Below are 22,752 nucleotides of genomic sequence, written 5' to 3'. Positions count from 1 at the left end.
TCAACATTACTATGTGATACTAAAGATATTGACAATTAGATCATTTGCTTTTTTTATAGTTTAGGTTTTAGACTTTAATTAATCACTTATTCGCTCCAATCAAAATCAAAGGTTTTATTTCACTTTCAAAATAAAAGTCTGAGGGTAAAAGTCCTCAAATGTAATGTCAACACCCAGAGCATGGACATGAGAGTCTGTGATTTACCTTGTACTTTCCACTGGTGGAGTAGCTTGTCTTCCATTTGACGGAGTAGTAACGAACTTCCGATGACTTCTGGTTCTTGGTCATAGAGTTGTCGGCCCAGGAGACACGGACTGAATCCGAGGACAGAGCCACAGCTTGGACCCCCACTGGGGGGATCATGGGAGTGCTGGTGTCTGGCATGGGAGTGGGGTATTTATCAAAGAGGTGGAAGAGGTCATCCTCAGATGGGTCAATGGGGTCTTTGGGGGGGGGGTTAGCGGTAACCAAGGTGTTTGGGAACATTTAATGAAATCATACAAAGCAATGGAAGTGCAATAATGACGTTTAGATATGGGAAACATGTTGAAGACAAATATATAATTACATAAATAATAAATAGATAAGATGACATGCAAGTTTGGAAGAGACATGCAGCAGGCAGCCATGTTTGTTGGAGAGGAAAAGGAAGAGTGGTGGATGAAGAAGTGAAAAAGAGGAGAAAAGGAGAGAAAAAAGACAAAGATTAAGGAGACAAAGACAGATTAAAGATGTTATTCTAAACAGCAAGTGGATCCACAGACCCACAAAGGGGTGGGGCCTACAGGACAAACCCATTTGGTGACCACAGTTACTATAATGGACAGAACCAATGGCCAGTGACACTTATTTTTTTAATTAAAGAAAGTGAGGAAAAACAGGCCTTATTAAAAGTATCTGTGTGAATGAAATCCAGCCATCCTGAGCCTTCTGCATATTTAAACAAATATAAACTCATTGATGTGGATCTGTGGTTCCAGAAAACCAGAGAGCTTACGCTACCTTCAGATGCTTTAAGATATCTTTCAGGAACATAAATTAAACACACTGTGTTTAAAAAATGTACCTGATTTTGATCAAATTTCTCCATTTTGTCAATCACTTATTTGTCATTAAATTACTGGGAATCTCTCCAAAATCAAGGAATCATTTGTGTGTGTGTGTGTGTGTGTGTGTGTGTGTGTGTGTGTGTTTGTCCTTTGCCTATGCGTACAACCAACAATCCCGTCTACATCAAACTTGGTAGGAACCCAGTTAAGTACATTGCTGAGTTTGAAGACATAATGGTCAGTGGTTTTAATGTAATTGCTAAAAAAACATTTAATAGCACTTCCAGCTACCCACTTGTGATATGTTTCGGGGAACACTAGTGAATTCTAGTCATGGCATCATCACCACAACTAAACCTACAAGAACACTTCTCACAATTTCCTACTCAATTCCTGGTGCTTCAAAGCAATGGACTACCGCAAGATTACATTTCAATTGGATTATTTTTAGCACTTCCATCAGTTAGCTGTGTTCCCCAGACTCAAGACGCTTGTATACTGTACCAGTATACAAAATACATGTGGATGTACTTCACTGAGGGTACACTCAGAGAAGCACATTTTCATTGACTGTATCCTCTTAGTTGTCCTCTTCAGGAAACTGTAGCATTATGTGTGTGTCCGCTTTCACAACAACAAATTTCTTATATGTGAGGCGTTTGGAGGACATTTACGGGGTTACACTCTCGCCGAACAGATACTCTTTCAGTAACTAAAGATAAGAAAAGTCAGTAGTGGAGCTGGAGATGCAGGCTGAATACCTCAGTGAATGTGACTTCTGAACCAGAAAAATGGAAGAGCACCTGAAGGCAGCAGGATGTGAAAAAAAGGCATTAACAGATGCTAACAGAGAGCTGGAACGAGCTGAGGTAAACACAATGAACTAAAGAGTGAATAAAAATAAAAGCAACTCTGCTGGTTTCAGCTCTGTGACCTCTGATCTACAGACCGTCAAACCTACTGAAAGCAGAAACACAGTGATGCAGATCGTTTAAAATACACACAAACACACCCACAGTAGAGTTAAGAGCGCTGTTTACTGATTCACTGCGAAGCCGTTGACACGAATTTGAACTGAAATTTTATTTTTAGTCTTTTTCATTTAATGAGCAAAACAGCCTGTAGGGCAGCTAAAAATGAGCATTTGTAATGCGGGAAAATCTCTGTGCAGTTTAGTACTGGCCAAAATGCTGATGACTGAGATCAGATATATGGAATATGGAAAAGTTAAAAGATGCCAAAAAAAATATAAGAACAACTTTATTGCTTATTTAAATGTTGCTTTACTTTACTGTGAAAATAGAGGGCAGCCAGCTCCAGCTGAGAGTGCTTTTCTTCTTCTCATTCTATTCCTCTACCTCTACCTTCTACCTCTAGAAAATAAGACGAGAGAAAGCTGATCTTTGTCTGTCCTTCTGCAGTATTTTTTTTCATGATTCGAACATCTTTTCACCGAGCACACTTACTGTCTGACACCCACACACACAGATTTTAGAAGTGTAACTCGAACAAACCCTTTTGAACTTTACATCTGCTCACACTGCACTGTCTCCTCGGGCTTCACATTAACAGTCCTCAAATTCCACCTACACTATCTGGACTTCGTGAGGGGTCAAACTGGGCTATAGATTTAAGCTGGCTACCACAAAACTACCTCCATTACTTATACTGACACACTGATCAGTAGTGATTCTACCGAATCCATGTATTTACAACCATATACCCAGCAGTGGTCTGGTTTTATGCATAAAGTCTTCTCTTGCAGCCACATTTAATGTAACAAGAACAAGAGTGCTTCAAATTATTAATTTAATGAAATTATTAAATATATGTGATACATAGAAGAATACTTATTATGCTCATTTCCAGACACATATTTGTATATTTCTGGACTCTATTATAGTAGCTGTGCATGAATCATGAAATAAATAACAGACACACACAGAAAAAGAGCAAAGTGTCTGCTACTGAAAGAAATAAGCCTTACAGTAAGATAAAAGTAGATCTCTTTGTAGAACAAACAAATCTCGAGCTTACATTTTCATATAACAGTGCAACAGATCGATATTTTTTATGCCACATAGCTACCATAAAAATGTTGTTTTTTAAAGAAAGAGCTGACAGGAAGTAGAGGATTTCTGGTACACAATTGGTATGCATCTGCAAGCCACACCTGCCTCCACCTCTGCTCCTCCTTTTGGTGCTATGTCTGACCTAGTCAATAACAATAACTGCTCTCCAGTCATCCAGCTTTCCACATAGAGCTGTGCCAACATAGAAAGGTCTCCAAAAGGAGCCAAATATAAGGTACGCTTACTAAATTTGCTTTTACAGTAATAACTTTTAAAGTGTGGCTTATGTTTCCAAATACCTTTTAGGGACTGGATTAGTAGATTTGTGATATGTGGATGTCACCAGTATAAAGACCAGCTTCTTTTAGTAAGGGAATACTGTTGACATTGAGAGTATTAAAAAAGTTCAGTTGGAAATTTTTTTTTCATATACATGGATATAGCTATAAAAATAATATTAAAGTTTTACATTTTGTTACAAATATTTGATGATAAAATTAAACAAGTTTAAAATATTTAGAAGTAATTCCTGTGAGACAGAAACTTCAAACTGTTCTAAACACTTGGTTTGACAGTTTTTGTCATGTCATTGAATAAGGACACCCTAATATGGTCATCTCAGGCAGCCCCACCCACCTGCTGCTAAAAGCCCTACATTCCTAAGAGATAGCCAATCAGAGGCAAGTAGACGAAAAGAGAGGAACAGGACTTAATTTCAGACAAAGGGTGAACTAAGGTGCAGCACCAAAGTCTTTATAAGACAAAGATAGATTATTTTGAACTGTAATTAATGCAGAGCTACTCTGGTAGAGTCCAAGAAACTGAGTTGGAAATATTGCAGAATGAAAAAAAGAAAGAACAAAACCCCCAGTAATATTATTTCAATTTGATGACAAGTCAAATAGTTTTACTGCATTATTACGGTTTACACCACTGGATGGTATCGCAGGTTGAAACTCTCTGTGCGAGTTCATATGAGGGTAGCATCAGCTGTGGGAGCTGACGCGGGCTCATCCTGTTGCATCTGCAGTGTAAACGAGAAAATCAACATTGACATCTGATGTGCAGCTGCAGGCCATGAGAGAGAGAGAGAGAGAGAGAGAGAGAGAGAGAGAGAGAGAGAGAGAAAAATTGATCGAGGAGGTGTTTGGAGCTGCGGGGCGAGCTGCACCAGGCGGTGTCGTGGTTAAACTGGTCGTCCAGCATCACAATAAAGCTCCAGTCAGGACAGAATACTGATGAGGATGAAGGACACGCCTCTTCCTCCACCCCCACTGCGCTCTTCTCTCTTTTCTCCTCCTTTCTCTCAAAAGTCCTCTTCTGTATTCTCACATTTCTTCATCCTTTCTAATCCCTCTTACCTTCCCTTACTGCTTTTCCTCCTTCCCTTCTCCTGCTCTAACTTTCTGTTCCTTCTTCACTTCTCTCTTCCCATTACGTTGTCCCTCGTGTATTTACTTCTTCCTTCCTCTCCATTCTTTTTTCTCCCACTATCCTCTTATCCATCCCATCATCTCTCTCGCTGTCTCCCTGTCTCTGCGGTCCTCCAGTCGTTGATTAAATGGTAGCATGGCGGTTGGTTAGGGATCAGTTCTGCAGTGTGCGGGCGGCGAGGACGAGGCAGTATATTAACGAGGATCCCGCCGTTAACGAGCCATTTTTTTAAAGCTCTCGTAAAAAAAAAGAGAGAGAAAGAAAAAGAAGAAGAAGCCTCTCCAGCAGGCTGCTGCCATGACAGGACACACAGACAATGTGTGTGTGCGGGTGTAGGTGTGTCTGTGTGTCACTGTTGACGACCTTGGCAGAACAGTAATGGGTTTAGTTTCTATCTCAGCCCTCAGGGTCTCGGCTTATCAACTCCTGACTGTCACATTGCAACGCCATGTTAGACTGTTTATCTGTAAAGAACTCCCCCTGTATCTGTGCATCGCTGAAGAGCTCCAGCTTTGTGTATGCATCAGTGCAAAATATATGCATATGTATATGTATCTCTACTCTGGATGTTTCTGTGAAATTCCAGAAAACTTCAGATAGGGCTACGAATCTCAGGAAATCTAAGTTTTTGTCTACAAATTTCTAGATTATTCCATTTCTGTCTACAAATCTGCAGGTCTTTAAAACTCAAGATGCATCTTAGGAGTTCTAGATTACAAGATGTGTCTCTGCACATCTCTAAAAAATGCTACATTCCTCCAGAAAACTCTGGAATCTCCCAGATACCAAGGGTTCCAGATGTTTCTACCTATATCCAGAGAACTCATAAAATTTGTAAAATTCTTTTTTTGTGTGTTTGAACTCTCTGGTTGACATTAGCATATCTACAAATCTCTAAAGAACCACAGGCATGTCTTCAAATCTGCTGAAAATCATATATGTATGATCCAAAGAACTCCAGATGTTTCTACGTGTCTCTAGAAAACTCACGGTGTCTATGCATTACTAACAAAACTCTGGATATTTCCTCAAACATGTAAAATAACCTCACATGGTTTTGAATCTTTATGAAGATCAACATGTCTCAGAAAGACTGTAAACATGTTGACAAATCTCAGAAACATCTGGAGTACATGTATCAATGCAACATTTCAATGTGTCTGTATTTCTATGAAACTCAAGATGTCTACATATCTTGAGACAGTATCCCAATTCAGGATGTCCTATAATCTCTAGAATACAGATATGTATTCTTGTCTAGATAACCATAGATTCCTTCAGACAACTGGAGACCTGTTGCATTTGTTGAAAATTTTAGCTATATATGTATGGAGAACTCCAAATGTGTCTACAGAAAACCTGATCGTACCTATCTACATGTAAAGATCTTCAGGTACGATCAGTGCAGAATGCCAGTAAGTCTAACAATCTACAGAAAGCCTCTGGAAGTGCTGAAGTGTGTAGTACTACTTACACCAACACATGTTGATTTATGAATATGTTGGCTATCTCTATAGGAGTCCAGATGTGTTTACATATGCCAAGAGAACCTCCAGATGTACTTACAAATCTCTATGGATCTACAGATGTCCTCCACTCTCTCAGACACTCAGGTGTGTTTAGAAATGTCCAAAAAGCTCCACATGTGGAGATGCATTACTACAGAACTCCAGATGTTTTCAACAATATCTCTACAGCCGCAGGTGTTTATCAAATATCCATACATCTCCTTATGTGTTTCTCCACAAGACCAAATATGTTTGTGTAATTCAAAAGGTCTCTCGATGTGTTTACAAATACAGAACCCCAGGCGTGTTTACAGATCTCTGCAGAATTGCAAGTGTATCTATATTGCTATAAAAAAATTAACTTTTTATTGTACGTCTGCAGAACTACAGAGAGAAAAAGTATTGCTCACTGTAAACATGACCACACCTGATCCTTTGTCTCTTCTTTTGGACTTTTATGCCCTTCTTGGTCATCTATTTTTCTGCCTCCATACTCTTTCCATGGGGTTTAATTAAAGTTGATGAAATGTCTCTCTATCCAGCGACCCTTTCTTCTGTTTTTCTCTGTATGAGATCCACATCTGACCCTTATCTCCCATCCACCGCCTCTCCCTTCCTCTCTTAAAGAAATCTAAATCAAAGACAACAAGTTAAAAATAACCTCGTTGTGAGTTTCCCCACAAAAACATCCAGCACTGAAGGTTAAGAAACTTTGGTGAGCCAAGTTTTCTCCACTGCTGGTTTTTCCTGTGACTATCATCACATCATGAGGGTAGAACCGTTTTATGAGAGTTATAAAGGATTTATGTCAGCTGCAGGCTGCTGGGCGTGCAGAGAAGGGCCAGCTGTTTAATTCATAAGATGAAACTTGGCTCTGAGTTGGATGTGTTTCATTTATCTCACTTCTGCAGCTCATCGTCTGCAGGGACAGCTAATGAGTCTCTCTCTCTTTCACACACTCACACATGGTATAAAGGCATGGGTATAAGCCATCAAACATTATATCAATCAATATATAAACAAATATAACTACAGTACATGTTAAACACACCAAAGGCTGTGGAGTTACATGTTAGCAGAGTCCTCGGCATTAATATTTCAGGACTTCACATCCAGATTGAAGCCTAATTATTAGAAAGTGCCTCTTCTAAATCAAAAATATAACTACACTGGTTTCACTAGCATCAGCTCAAACCTGCCTGGAAGAGAAATTGCAAACAAAACAGCAAAAAAATTTGATTAAAGCCATCTCTGTGTGCTTGCTTTAGCCCCTCCTTCAGTGTTTAAAAGCACAAAGCCAGATATATCAGCTTTTCAAAAAGTTTGATTTTCCCAGTCATGAGTTTGACTTGGATATTGATCAAGCTGCAGCCTCAAGCACTGAAAAATGAGGCCAGTGTGGAAGTGCCAAAACCTTCCACAGTTTCTCTAGTGGCCACTCGAATTGGCTCCAAAAGAGAGCGAAAGCAAACATGTTTACAACCTGATACAATCTTCATCTTACTCAACTGTTCAAACAGTAACTGGACTTAAACCTCTGCATGATTAGGTGTGTGTCCACTTTGATAGGTGGGCTATTACAGTAAGCAAAATATGACGTAAAAGTGTAAGTGTAATACTGTTATTATTTCTCAAGCTATTAATCCTACTTGCTCCTACAATGGCTGCTACCGCTACTTCCACTGAAGTTAATAATTTCAGCTACAACTACTAATGCTAAGGCTTAAAATGCCCAAAAAGCTACTAATACTGTTGGACACATACGCTCCATCTAGTGATACAGCTAATACTGCTAATATAAGCCTCATGTTATGCACTGGCATGTTATTATATTTTAATCAAATCTGATGCCTTAGTGCTCTGTAAACACAGATTACTAGGATTGTTATCGGCGCCTGGTGAGTCATCCTACCTGTCAGGGATCGAGTGACGGCGCTCTCGTACAGAGGGACTCCCTCCCCAGCATTATTGAAAGCCTTCAGGGAAATCACATAGTGCGAGCTTGGCTCTGAGGAGAAGAAAGACGGAGAGAGAGCGAGTCATTTTAAATGGCATCTGCCACAGTACATTATCATGTTAAGATGCAACTGATTGCTTGCTGTCTTCTATGTGTTTCAGCAGGGTCTACTTAAAGGAAGCATCATTAAAAGTAAGCAGGGAAAGGTCAAGACTAGTTTGACCAAAGTGACTTGACATGAACACAAGTCTTTAGCTAAACCCTGCTCAGTGACTGTAACTTTTCTGTAGTTTGACAGTAAACACAGAAAGCTGCACTTTTTCAAGAAGATGCAGGACTTGAAATCTGCCAATGTTACAGGATTTTTAAAAATGAGGTGTTAGAGGGGGACTGCCATGTTATCAGTTGGTATAACTCAAAAGCACAAGATTCAGTAATGAGGTGGGCCTAACCTAGAATACCTTAGATGCGCAGTCAGAAGTGTCCTACTGTTCACATGTGGTTTAAATGTCATAAACTGGCTTTAACTAGTTTAAGCAAAGAGTTTGTGGGACAGACGTGGTCCAAATGCCTCATCTGGTCCATATAAGGCAGGTGTGGCTGAACTAAAGAAGCAACAATCAAGGCCAAGTTGGTCATGTAGGTCAAACATTCCTTTCTATTTGGGCCACAAAGTCAACGGTGCAGCGGTGCATCTGCAAGCCAATTGGTAACCCACTTTATCATGTTTTTTGTGATGATTGATCCCTGACCTGTTTTATTTTGTGGGTTTTGCTTGTCATGCTTGCTCTCCAACGTTCCACATATGCACATGAAAGGCTGGAGAGCTCTCAGTAGAGAGTCCTGCTGCCAAATATAAATTGCTGCTGGCGTAAATATCAATCTCCCAGTGACAACAGTAGCTCTAACTAAATTATGTTTTATTGAGCTGAGTAGCAGAAGTAAAGAAAATCGTCTCACACATCCTTTGTTGTAAATTTTCAAAGGACTTACAGAATTGTAGGCAGTGGACCAAACCACCATGAGGAATATGAGGGGGATTCAGTTTTTAGAACTTTATTGTTTTGAAGTCATAACTAGCTGTCAGAGCTTCCACTACATATAATTGCATTTTTTTGATTATTTTGTTCTATTTTTCCCACATATTTTCTGCCCACAGTTCCACTGATGTGACAAATAATTTTGGCGGGGTTAGTGGCCAAGTCACAGCCACCCGCTTAGCCACACCCTTGCCGCAGACATCTGTAGTCATCATCATGCAGCGGCTCATCCTGCCACAGCCGGTCACGCGTGATGATGCTGCATGTTCTCACCATGTTGCGCCAAACCTTCGCAGCAGTTAGGCAAACACGGCGGCTCCGCTCCCCAGACGCATGAATTAATGATCGCTATGAATTATAAATACCGTGTACATATGTGCACTCACTCCCATGTGTGCATGCAACACAACGGCCCGATTTTATTTTTTCCATCACTCCTCCATTATGAGACCTGAGATGGGAATTCTCAGCCACATATAAAATTGCACCCTATTTGTTATTGTCTTCTTTGGCATGCAAATTGGTTGTTGCACTCACTGGGGAGGATGTTTTCTCTTTTTCGACCTTTCACAATTAGATTTCCACCTCAAGCAGCTTTCTTATTAAATTCTTTTAAATTATTGATCGTAATTAAATGGGGGGATTTCATCTTCATAATGAATTAATGGAAGAGGCAAACGCTGTGTGTCAATATTGGCACGCTGTCAGCAGGAGCAGCTGGATTTATGAAGGATGAACTTATTAAGTAGGTGCTGTTGATAAGCATGCTGGAAATGCCATGACATGATGAATTATTTTGGCGCTGATAAGAGGAAGGACAAGAAATGAAAAAAGGTTCTGACAGTGATGGAAACTATTGGTGATTAATATTCTGCTTATGACTGCAGGTGTTTCTGGCTATGAGGCCTGGTGTTGCATCAGGTGTCCTACAGCTCTGCCAGTTTGCCCTTTAGCCAGACACTAAGTAGATCCAGAATATCCTAAATTCACAGTAAGGCACCTAGCTCCTAAAGGATGAACACTTTGCTGAAATAAGTAAAATTCTGTCCACATTAGTTGTTTTACACAGTCTCAGTATCTAAATATCCAAAACTTTTCCCCCAAACTGTGATACTTTGTCCTAATGGGCTTTTTGTGTATGTGTATGTAAAATCACAGTCAAATAAGAGCCATTACATTAAGACGGTTCCCACTGGATGTAGATAATCTCATACTCTAAGATGTTCTCTTTGGAAGCAAGGTTGAATTTTAACAAACTTTGACTTTAGTAAAAGGGTGAATAGCCTATAAAAATGAGCAACTTGTGTCACAAGAGTGCCTCTACAGTAAAAATAAGCCAAGCAGCCTCTCAGGATGAAATAAAAAAAAAAAAAACAACCATCTCCTTGGTGGTGGTTATCTTCTGGCTCGTTTTGATAAACACAGACTCCAATGTTAAAATGTCCAACTTTACAGCAGAAATTAACATGTATACAGCCTTTTACTGATAACAGTTTTGGTCTCTATGGATAATTTCAGCCTTCATAACAACTGCACAGGGATGAAGTTTTATATCACTCATCCATCTGGATACAGGAGTTAGGAACTTAGTGAGTCTGATTGACTCACTAAGTACAGTGGGAGTGGTGAGCTCCCTGTCTAACCAAAAACAGGAGAAAACAGTTGAGTACCCAGCACAGAGAGCTATAGACAGTCCAATCTGCTAGCCCACCCCTTACTAATCTGAGGCAGTGAAATGGACCTCTCAATCACCTCTGCAGTCCTGCTTTGAGGTGCAGACTGCCAAAGATGTTTGTGCTTCTGTTTTGGTTAGTAACAATTATACGCTTTTTGAATATTCATGATTTATCAGCATATGTTACCGTTTTGTTTCAGTACATTGAGCTGTAATGAAAATGCAGGAAAAATTATGTCGATCCATAAGAAATGGTGACCTGTTTTGGCCTCAAATATTAAACCTGTCCACTGCTTGCAGTAAATCAGACTTTGAAAGTACAGCTCTCAGTTGGAAGGTCTATTTTGTCTCCTTTTGTTGGCACTAGCTGGCGGGTAATGTAGGCTGAATGTGTCCTGGATGAAAATGGTATCCATTTTCTTTGCAAACTATAGGTGAAGTCACTCCAGCCACTTTCATACCTAGGTTTTCAATGGAGTAGTATCTCTGCTTGCTGTCCACTCTGACCGTCTCAGCGTAGGGACTGCCTACTCCATAGCCAATAATGTAACCCCTGACCAGGATGTTAGGGCTGAGCGGTGGAGTCCAGGACATGATGATGCTGTTGGGAAGCGGCCTGACGTGCAGGGAGCTCGGCTGGTCAGGCACCTGACTCTCTGCAAACAAACCAACAATAAAATGTCAGACACAAAGACGATGACAGCACTGTGGTTTGGGGACATCGGTACATCACTGACCTCTACCACCGCCAATAGTCTTAAAGCTAACCCTGTTAGTGCTCACAGAAGCAGGTACTTAGAGCAGCTGTGGGTAACAAATGCTAACCCTGTTACCCCTAAAAAGACCTGACACTTAGTATTATTCCTCGGGAACAGATTAGATGAGATTAGAGCACTCTCGGTCCTCGGGGGGAGATGCTTCATATCACTTTATTGAGTGATAATCCATCGAAATAAGATTTGTGTCTCCCTCTGTCCCGGCCCGGGAACACAGTTAGCATGGATGTGTTTGTTGTTTTTATCTCTGCAGCATCCTGCTGACCAGAACATCCTGGTGCTGAGCTGGTTATCGTTTTTTAAATTATTCTGCTAAGAGTTATAGGGTCGAAAATCCCCAGAGCTGCTAGCCAGTTTGTTTCTGCTGATTGTTTTTGCTTCTGTCTGTAGCCTCGTAATGGCTTTGTAACTCTCGATAACGTAGCTGTAGGCAGATATGAAGACAGTTTTAATGCTTATGAATATACAGTAACCATTATAACTGAGTTATCAGTTTATCTTTAAAGAGTACCTTTTATACTTATGTCCCATCAAAATATACATTCTGGGGCTGAAATGTGTCTCAGATAGTTGATAACCTGAGGGGATGCACCAAGACCCAGTATAAGATAACAGGGGTCATACAAAGCTGTTCTAGTACTTTAGTCCATGAATAAGAATATAGAACAGGAAATGAGGAGAACAGACTAACTTTAAAGCACTAAATCCTCCACTTATGTCTTTGCTGAGGGTGTTATAGAGTAGCTGCTGACAAACAAATTTGTTCAGTACTACATTATGGTTGTTTTGAATGCTAGATAGCAGTCCAAATGGAAGGCTCGGTGACTGTTACATAATTCAGAAGAAAGCAGAGGGAGAAAGAGATGTTTTTTATTTGGACAAATTAAAAAAAAACTCTCAAATGACATTTTTTATCTACCCTCATATGCAAATGTGCAAATTCTTTACGTTGTTCATGTACTGCTCATTCATTAGTATTTAAGCTTAAATGAAGCAAATCTTTCTGTTTTCCTACACATGGACGACTGCTTTTCCTTTTCTTTCCGCTTTATTCCATCTCCTCTCACATCCCCCTCCTTGAGCTAAAACTTCCATCAATCCACCCGACACCCTTCTTTAACTGGTTAAATATTTATGCGAGTGTTAGGGCAGTGGAGGTATTTACATCCTGTTATACAGATCACCGCTGTCACACACACATGCACACAAAAACACACACACACGCTCTATCACTCTCTGTTTTTACCATCCAGGTCATTCTCTGGCGTCTCAGCAGTGTACCAATCGCTGGCCGGGCCTGTACCATTTGCTGTCATTGCTGCTACCTGGAAACTGTACTGACTGCCCTTCTCTAGACCTGGAAAGAGAAAAAGAGAGTGAAAGCATGTCATTATGCCATCATCGTTTTCCTGTTGTACGGCTGTAAAAACACGGGTTTGCTGCTTATAACCGATTCACAATCAACAGGGTGTCACAGTCATTAATGGTCATATATGGACCCAGTGCCACTCCAGGACTGAAAAATGAAATACAAAAAATACAATTCCTCAAATGGCCACTTGAGGCTCACTGTCATATACTGTGTGGTGATTGTTGTTTAAATTGAATAACTCCAATATTTGGATTTTTATAAAAGTTTAAAGTTTGCAATTGAATGTCAGCACAGGTAACTGTAGCAGGGAGCTGTGTACTAGTCTTCACCTACGCTAATTCAAAATGCTGAAAGGCTCCTCTGCACTGCACTTGTGGTCTTGGTGCCTTTTTCCACAACATTTCTAATGGACCTCTCTGACAGACCTTAAGTCTTATATAGGCTTTCTAGCTTAACTGGCCACTACCCAAGTTTATTTTATGATTCGAGAGCTTTTTCATTCATTTGAGCCAACATTTCAATTTACGACTGGACAGTGCCCTCACCCTTATTTTTAAAATTCAGTTGCTGCTAACCAGCTAGTTCTGCTCTTTCCAGCGTCGAGTGTTGCTACTGGCAGACTGGCCAGGTTGTAGACTTGCTTGGGAGATCTTCCAAATATCAGTGTCAGTAATGGTCCTGTTAGTGATGGACTCCCAAGTGGACCATTTACCGTGAGGTTGTTGGCTCACACCATAATTGTGCGCTTTCCCTCCATCCACCTTAGTTACTATAAAGATAGCAAGCTCTTTCCTCTCCTTTCTGGTAGCCTTTGGATCGTCTTTTTGGCACTGTAACCCACCCTAGGCCGACAGTGTTGGATTGCATAAGACCAACAATTTCCTAGTGCTTCAGGCAATTTAAGGCCTTGTCTAACATTTGAGTTGCACTCCACTTGCGCTCTGTGTGAGTTTTGAGATTGGCAGCTTAAATAGCCGGGTCTGCCGAGTCTCTCAGCTTCAAAAGGAGCCTTACCTTCTCATTTTTGTAGCCCACGCTAATTAACTAAAGTGGGAGCTGGTGTTACCGTTACTGCCGCAGAGGGGAGGAATTGAGCAAGGCTACAAAAAAGTACAACAAATAAAAGCTACCAGAAACCAGAGTGATTAAATCTGTGCTGCTGTCAGATTGTATGATTGGACCACTTAAGCCATCTAGCCTGATATCAGAACACTCAGAGTGTTACAGTCTATTAAGGAGCAGAGTTCAGAAGTGTTAAATAACTGTGACAATGATGCCCAGTACACACATGGCCAAGTAAACCTAGCATGTCATGCGTACCACAACTATGCAGACATTTGAGAAGACAGTACTCTGAAGAATATTTAATCATTCTCATTCAAAAAAGGAAACACATTTTTTTTACCTTGAAATTCCCACTGCTTGTTCCACTATGTGGGATAAGCAGTTAAGAAAGTGCATGGTTGGATTTGGGGCTTAGGTAATACGTGTCATTACATAAATGGAGTAAATTTAAGTTTTAATGTTAGCGTTAAGTATGTTTGTTTAATGTGCCGTTCTTTTCACCTCCTCTGAGAAGCTGAGTTTTTTTTTTTTTATTCAAGAAATAATTTTATTAATTTAAATTTGTCTTTTATTATCAGACAATAAAAAGGAGTGATTACTGCTGACGGCCGGGCTTGCAGCAGGCGGATCAGATTCCAAACACGCACACACACAAAAGCAGAGCTGCCACTGGGCAATGAATTCTGATGCAGACAGACAGATGAAGATAACCATCAGTGGAAAATAATGAAAAGGAAGATCAGTTTCATTCAAATCCTGCAAACCTCAAATTGAAATAATAGCTGGTGGCAGTTTGAATGCAGACACACAATCACACACACAGACCCAGACTTGCAGCTGTTTTTCACCAAAGTAAAGAAATAAATTGACAGTTCCACAGACATATTAAAGCACACACACATATCTTTAGGATTTACGTCTTCTTTGTCTCTATTTGAAGATTTACGCATGCCGACTGTCAGACTCCCATCACGTTCAGTGAAAACAATCTTCTGTGCTTTCATTAAATCCCCATATATATATATATATATATATATATCTGGCTGCAGTCTTGCAGATTTGTACAGCAGTTTTTGTGTAGTTTGGGCCAAACAAACAGAGTCATTGTAAGAACAAAGAGTGCAGCTTTAAAATATTTATTTGGGAGAGAAAATGAGGGCAAATACAAAAGGATGAGTCTGGTGATATATTGTAGTCTCTGAGAGATAACAGCCCCCTGATGAGACTGAATTGATCCTACTAACAAGTACTGTGTGCATGAAAAAAAACAAGATATTTCTCTTTCTTCTGTGCTAAATTTCCCAACAAATGCTCCTGCTTGAGTGATGTTTTATAAAGCCAACAGCAGATACATCTTTAACCATTTCTCTTTTCCAGACTAAATCAAATCACATGCCAGTTTGAAGAGACTTACCAGTGAACAGGTACCAGAAGTTGTTGGGTTCGATGGCTTCCTGGTCTCCACGCCGGCCCGTCTTCCTGTATTTGATCTTGTAAGCTGTGATGATCCCATTCTGGGCACTGCGTGGAGGAGGCTGCCAGGATACTTTGATGCTCTAGAAAAAAGAAATAGAAAACAGTAAACAAAGGTGCCAAACATCATCTGACTGGTGATGAGGTTCATAGAGTTCATAGTCCTTCATACAGTTTCACTTCGATTCTTATTGTCCTGCAAATGTCTTGCGTGGTTGTCCTGACCCTGGTTATACCAAAGGTTTCGTCCTGTTAAAAGAGAGAGTTTTTTCTTCCCACTGTGGACAAATACTTATTCAAAAATATTCGTTTGATTTTTTTCTGGTCATTGATGGTTTCTCTCTATTATCGTAGGGTCTTTACCTTACAATATAAAGCACCTTGGTGCTTTATAAATAAAACTGAACTGAATCTAATTGGTTCTCTTTATGGGTCTCTCTCTGTTGTGTCTTGAACTTCTTTGAGGTCATTGTGAGTCTTTTTGAAGCAACTTTGTGCACCTTTGCAGTTGTTTTCCATTGTCATGACCCTGACTCATTTCGAAGGACAAAATATGGAGATCACACAGAAGAAAATGACATAAATCAAACAAGTCCAAACAACTCCACAAGAGCAGGAGGCAAGACAGCGCAAGACACACTGATTGCTTTGGTGACTGATGCTAAGTGAGCCACTCCCCTAATCCATGGAGCTACAAAAACCTGGCAATGCATCTAGAATCCTAAGGCCCATCAGAATTTGTTCCAGTTATTTGGGTAGTATAGTTATATATTTTGTAGTATGTATTTTATCTGTTTCTTTAAAATTCTCCTGCATCCCACTGTATCTTTTTAGATTTCTTTATAATCCCTATTCATCACTTTGTGAGCATGTTGGGCTCATTGGTAGTTGCTGTTTGTCTCTTTTTTCACCTGTTTCTGGACATTTTACAACTCTTTTTGAATGATTTGGGTTAATGTGTAGTCCAAATTATGTGTTTGTAATTATTTTTACATCGCACTTTCTGTGTCTTTCTTGCTCGCTTCTGGTGTGGTATTTTTGTCTCTATGTGGTTTGATTTACAGGTTTTATGGGCAGTTTGGGTCATTTAATGTAGATTTAAAATCTCTTAATTTTGGGTAATAATTCAGAATCATTTCCAACCACCAACATAAAATTTTGTTCCAAAATTATAGACCTATTATCAGAGCGATAATGTGGCTTTCAGTTTAATAGTCCATGTCCAAATTAACTTTTAAAATCTGAATTTAAAAAAGAACATTAAAGACTCATTTTTTCAGCTTCAACCCTCACCAGCTCACATGGAGTATTAATTATCTAGAGGCATACCAAGGTTGACGTGACAGTATGATCTTTACATTGATATCATGGTTGTGATATGCTCCATGGATTTGGGAATTACAAAGTGTTTTCTATTCTGTATGTATGGGCAAATAAAATATTAAATAATCCCGAGGGTGGAACTTCAACTGCATGCTGTCAAAATATATCACAAACACATAAATACAGCATAATTTCTGGAAGTATTGGTGTTCATCGCAGGAGAGTGTGAAAACGGTCTGCATGCAAATCTGATCAGCAATCAACAGAGAAGCTCATCTGGCTTCTGTTGTGTTTCTATTTCAATTTGCACGTGTGTGAGTGTGTATCTGTGTGTTTGGGTGTGTGTCGCATGAATTTTAATTGCTTTATTTGCATGTTAACAACCCACCTCTGACACACACAAACAGACACACACACGCGTGCTCACACACAACAGATGTTTGCCTGGCCCCCAGTGTGCTCTGCTCTGTGAGGCAGCTGCCATCAACCAGCCTGCTGATATACTCAGTGTGACCCAAAATGTGTGTGTGTGTGTCAGGTGGGCTGAACATTAATGAATGAAGATTAATGAATTAGAATAGAAAAATCCTCTCTGTGTCTCCGTTGCTTTTTTCTCTCATCATATGAATCTCTTTCAGACGTTCACCTGATACATGTGGGTGTAACTGATAATAACAGAAATCCCAACTTAAACTGATAAACTGGAGGATATTTAGAAATTTTACGGAAGGAGGAAATGATGTGTATTGGATAAAATAATCCCCCGTGGCTTGTTTTTGACATCATTACCCTCAGTCAGAATTATAGGTCATGTGACTTTTAATTAAATTCCCCTACTGTAGAGATCAGACACAGCAAATATACTGCTTAGTAGTTTAGCAAGGTTAGCTTGCGTATAAAGTTATAAAGATAATTTATCCTCAGTACAAATGCGTATGTAAAATATCCCAAATTAAAACATGTTTTTGCTTTGTTCATTTAGTTTATTAAGCATACAAGATGTGATCAAACCTCAGTTATATGCATTGAATATTAAAACTACCATACAATAAAGTGAAAAACTTTAAACTAAGGGGTCTAAAACATCTAGAAATCTAAAGATTCTGTACTAACCCCAGACTATATCTTCTTCTAGTTACGTATTTATGTTATTTCTCTTTATTGTTAGACTGGAATTTGTTGATTATGAGCTTGATCATGCAAAACGTGCCTGGCTGAATTTCATGAAACTTCATGAAGAAGTGGAAACATCCCTACACTTTGGTGTGTACTACATTGCAGATGTCGTACAACAACAACAAACTCTGGTGAATGGCTGACATGTGTTGCAAAAGAGATTGTAGATATAGCATGCCTAATATGAGAAGTTTTTATTTAGATGTGTAGAAGGGTATTAACTGAGACACTGGCTGAATTAGGTGGCAATAAAATAATGTGATTAGATGACCACACTACAGAGCCCAGGTGCTTCAATAACACTGCGAAGCTTTAGTGAGTTATGTAACTTTTCCGTTAGGACCCAACAGGCTTGGGCCGTGGTGCTGCACAGGGTTCGTGCATGTTGTTCATGAAGTCATACCTCAAAGTGCTTTTTAAACATTATTGAATTAAATGTGATTTGTGATGTGACATTTTTAATACATGCTGGACGCTCTGTTTTGAGTTTATGTTCATTTTGTAAAAATTGGAGTCTTAATCAGTTTTACCTCAGTGTTGCATCTGACCAGTTAATTATTCTTTCCAGTTTCCAGTATAAGTACTTTTGGTCTTTTTTAAAGACTGTGCGTGTTGCTTTCCACTCACCTAAAATGACCAGACACATGTGTGTCACCAGTCCTTGAAGTTAAAGTTTTGAATAGTTCTCATAGTGTTGTGTATTTGGGTCTTTGGTTCGTTATTCAGCCAATCTAGAACCAACATCTTTTGTTGTCACCCTTTAAAAAAAAAAGGTAACTAAATGGATTGTCATATGCCAACATGTGAACACACATTCACATGTTGCCGTATTAACACATATTTAAAAAGACACAGAGCAATGGTGTGTGGATCCCTGCTTCAGCTGCGGTGAAGTCATTGGGCCAACAAGCAGTTTAAATATTCAGCCAGTGTTACTGTGAGGATGGCCACAGAGGAATTCATTAACATTTAGCTGCACCTGTTCCCTCTGCTGCTCCTCATCCAGCTAATTGATTACAGCAGAACTGATTATGAGAGGAAAGAGAGGGAGGAGGGGGAAGAGAGGAGAGGCAGAAGGATGGAGGGGGCTGGGGATAGGGACAAACTGAATATATGTGAGAGTCGGCCAGATTCCTCCATACACACTCTTTCTCGCTCTCTCTCACTCTCTCTGGTCGGGCATCGCCACGTGCTTCATTAACTAATTAGCCACTTTGACAGGACACAGTTGGATGTGAGGTCTCCATGGAAACAGTTCAGAAGTTAAATTCATGTTGCAACAACTCCCATGGGAACAAAAAGAGGGAAACCGTGAAGGAGGACAATACTGCTAGCATACCGACTCTCCATCTGGAGAGCAGTGCTCCTCTTCCTCCTTAACAGCTCCTTTTGTTCATTTTAGGCTCTTTCACTAAATATACCACTTTCAACGTAACTTTAAATGCAATCAAGTCCTACTGAAGGTACTAAGGCTCATCCAAATGCACAATCTAAGGAACCAAGGTCAGATTTCACAGTCACTCGGGTGGACAGATGAACTCACATGTGGTACGACACCAGTGACACTGCAGTGAACCTGAACACAGTTTTGCAGTTTTGCTCACCAACCAATGGCAGACACTGTCTGAACTGACATGGACACATCGTCTGAAAAGAAAACATATGGATAGAATTTCTGTATCCAAAAATTTGAAGCTATTAAATAGGCACATCATAATGTTCCTTGACTCTGCCTGTAAAAATCTAAAACACTCCCTCATGTTCAGTATTATTATCTCATGAACATCTGCACTGCTTTTGGCTGCATGGAAATATCGTTTTGACAACTTGCACTTGTGTCTCATTCACACTAGCTGGATCTCCATCAGTGTGTCACCAGAGTGACCTAAGTTCTAGTAAATCGTGGCAATCTCGAACAAAAGAAATCTTTCCTCTGTTCTCCCTCAGTTGCCTTTAAAAGCTACAGTCGAACTTTAAAAATGAAAGTCTTGATGATAAATTAATGGAGCACAAAGGTGAAAAAAGACAGGCACAACCCCAGTCTCACTTCTCAACTGCTCGGCCATAGTCGGACACCCAGTTCTCATGACATCTAACAAAATGTGTCAGTTTGAAACAGTAGTTCATGTTTTCTTGTTTTATCGATGCACACTGTCATCAGTGTGCTTTTAGACTGAATATTCCCATTCTTCATTATGTATGTGCTGAAAACATGCCTCTAAAACAGCCATCCATCCATCCAGGTGGTAGGAGAATAAACACGCATGTATCAAACATCCTTTGCCACAGCCATGTTTTCCAGGCACTCCTAAGGGATGCCAAGGCATTTTGAACCATATACGTACAGAATCCTTGTGGCAAGCCGTACATTTGCTCTGTGCTCTGCTTCCAATTTTCATAGCCATAGAATCTCCAAGAATAGACACCCAGGAGGCTTGATCAGTTGCACCAGCCACCTCGTCTGGCTCTTTTCAATGCAAAGGAGGTAGCGTATCTCCAAGACTGACCTCAGCCTCCCGAGAGAGAAAACTCATTCTCGCCATTTGTATTCACAACTTTATTCTTTCTGTCACCAACCAGAGTGCATGACTATAGGTGAGCGAATGTACAACGACTGGTGAATCAAAAACCTTCTTGCTCAGCTCATTCTTCCCCAAAATAGCCCGCTATAACACCAGCATTGCTATGGATACTGCATAAAACTGCCAGTTCATCTCACGCTCCACCTTCTCACTTTTCATAAATAAGATCCAGATATAGTTAAACTCCTACACTTGGAGTAACAAATATCTCCCACTAAAAAGGACAAAATCTCATGAAATCCTATAAAACTAAGACTCTATTAAACTGTAAAGAGTTTGGCAATATAAATACCAGTATCTGCTGACATATTTGTGCAGTTGTGTGTAGAGTATAGAGAGGACTTACCATCTTGTGGCACTTTCCAGCAATTTTCTACTACGTGTTCATTATTTAACAGACTCAAGTCTTATAGAAGCAGTGTGTAAAGTTACAAAAAATGTCAAAAATCATAATCATTAGAAAGAACTGCCTCACAAATCAAACCAGCAGTATATACTCAAGCAATTGTACAACCATGTCAACCTTATTATTAAATACATTTTAAGTACTGAGACCCATAAACCTCCATAACACAGTTTCCTGATTTTCTGCTGCCTTTCTTTACATATTTGCGCAGTTAAAGAAAGTCTTAAATACAAACCATCTCATGTATTAATGTCAGATGTACATTGAATATATTTGGTAGAAATCATGTCTCTCAATTAAAGTGTGCTGTGTCCATTCATTTATTGAGCTTCATGGCTTAAATGTCACTGAATGAACTAAATGGGATCCATGGAACAATTAAGCTCATATCAGAAGTATTTTCTTTAGAGGTGAATTGGCCTCCAGCTGTATTGAAACACTGGATGATTTCATTCTATTTTATCCTAGTCTGGAGCAGAAAATGTCGGGAACAGAAATCCCTCCTGCAGCTGCTTTATATTCAGAGGTAGATGACATTGTAAAGCAGCAGGGTGAGCGAAGGCACGGCCTCATTCACCACCTTCAAAAAGGCAGAGCGCTTCCGTCTCTTTTAATTTTCCCTCAGAGGACACCAGGAAAAATACACGGAGGCCCGCAGAAAGCTGAAGATAACGCTGATAATAATACAGATAATAATCAGACAGCCCTGATAATCACAGTGGGGGCGCACACATCTTGTAGAAATTTAATGAAGATAACCAAAGACATGCCAACCCTGCTCTGGTGTCTCGTACTTCACGTAAATTCTTCTATGTGCAACACAGGCTTCAAAACTTATTAAGTTCCCTGATGAACCAGGAAAGTGTTTAAAACCGGTTGGGACTCTTCACACCAGGCAGGATATTCTGAAAACCGCCATTTACTGCCAAACCCTTGATTCAAGCTGCCCCATCTGGCAATCCAAGTCGAGGGAGTACTCTGCTTAACACTGGGGCTGCTGAGAGTCCAGCTACACTGGCAACTTGGATGAAAATGAAAGTGGATGGATGAGCATCACCACCAAAGAGGAAACACAATAACCACAACACATTTTGAGTAACAGAAAACCAGCAGAACTGCAAAGAGAATAAACTGAAAAAGTTTTTTTTTTAAAAAACAAAATATTTTAATCTACATCATCCATTTAGAGACCTTGCAGGGAAGTTTCAACACTCTGTACTCATCTTTTTAAACTTTATGCTAATCAAGTTTTTTTTTTTTTTTTAAGAAATAGAGGTTTATATGAAATCACACTAATGCAAGTGCGTCCTATATTATCCATCTTCTTTACTGCTTGTGAAACATAAGACCCCCAAAGAGCCTGCCCCACCTGACACAGGGAAACAGGTGAGGTGCACTCTAAAGAGGATACTGGCCCATTATAGAGCCAAGACAAAGAGACTGACAACCAAACACTGTCACCCACATCAATTTAGAATCATCTGTTAAGCTAACAAGTATGCCTTTGGACTGTAGGAAGAAACACACAAGGTCAGGAAGTACATGCACACTTCAGACATACAATTCCCAACCAACCAGAACCTTCTTGCTTTGAGACTCTTCCATCTGGTTCCTCTTCCATCAGAGATTCTTCCATCTGGTCACCATCTAACATTTTGTTAGACACATTTTGCACATCTTGTCCATTTTGTCCGAGTTTTGACACCTGAGTATACATCAACTGTTTGATGACAACCATTAAAATAGTTTCCAGGTTTTTAGAAAAGCAGTTGCTTAGACAGAGACCACCCTCACTAATGTCTGACATGCACCCAGTCACATGCTCTAGAAAAATATGAAATAT

General features: G+C 39.8%; 1 protein-coding gene across 1 annotated transcript in view; it reads right to left on the bottom strand.

The window, feature by feature from the left end:
- The window catches only part of dcc (DCC netrin 1 receptor), a 375,235-nt gene that overhangs the window by 87,693 nt on the left and 264,790 nt on the right, over window positions 1–22,752 (bottom strand). Inside the window, exons 13-17 of the mRNA XM_086300044.1 lie at window positions 15,364–15,505; window positions 12,759–12,869; window positions 11,198–11,392; window positions 7,977–8,072; window positions 206–444 (exon numbers count right to left, since the gene is read on the bottom strand). Of these exons, the coding sequence (XP_086156170.1) occupies window positions 206–444; window positions 7,977–8,072; window positions 11,198–11,392; window positions 12,759–12,869; window positions 15,364–15,505 (783 nt within the window). The remainder of the gene's footprint in view (window positions 1–205; window positions 445–7,976; window positions 8,073–11,197; window positions 11,393–12,758; window positions 12,870–15,363; window positions 15,506–22,752) is intronic.

Source organism: Aulonocara sp. 'chitande type north' Nkhata Bay, linkage group LG7, assembly GCF_057382095.1.
Source record: "Aulonocara sp. 'chitande type north' Nkhata Bay isolate Kocher_YH1m ecotype deep benthic linkage group LG7, A_spYH_male_GT1.1, whole genome shotgun sequence".
NCBI lineage: Eukaryota > Metazoa > Chordata > Actinopteri > Cichliformes > Cichlidae > Aulonocara > Aulonocara sp. 'chitande type north' Nkhata Bay.
Note: the sequence above shows the minus strand (reverse complement) of the source record. Positions and strands in the feature narration are given on the sequence as shown.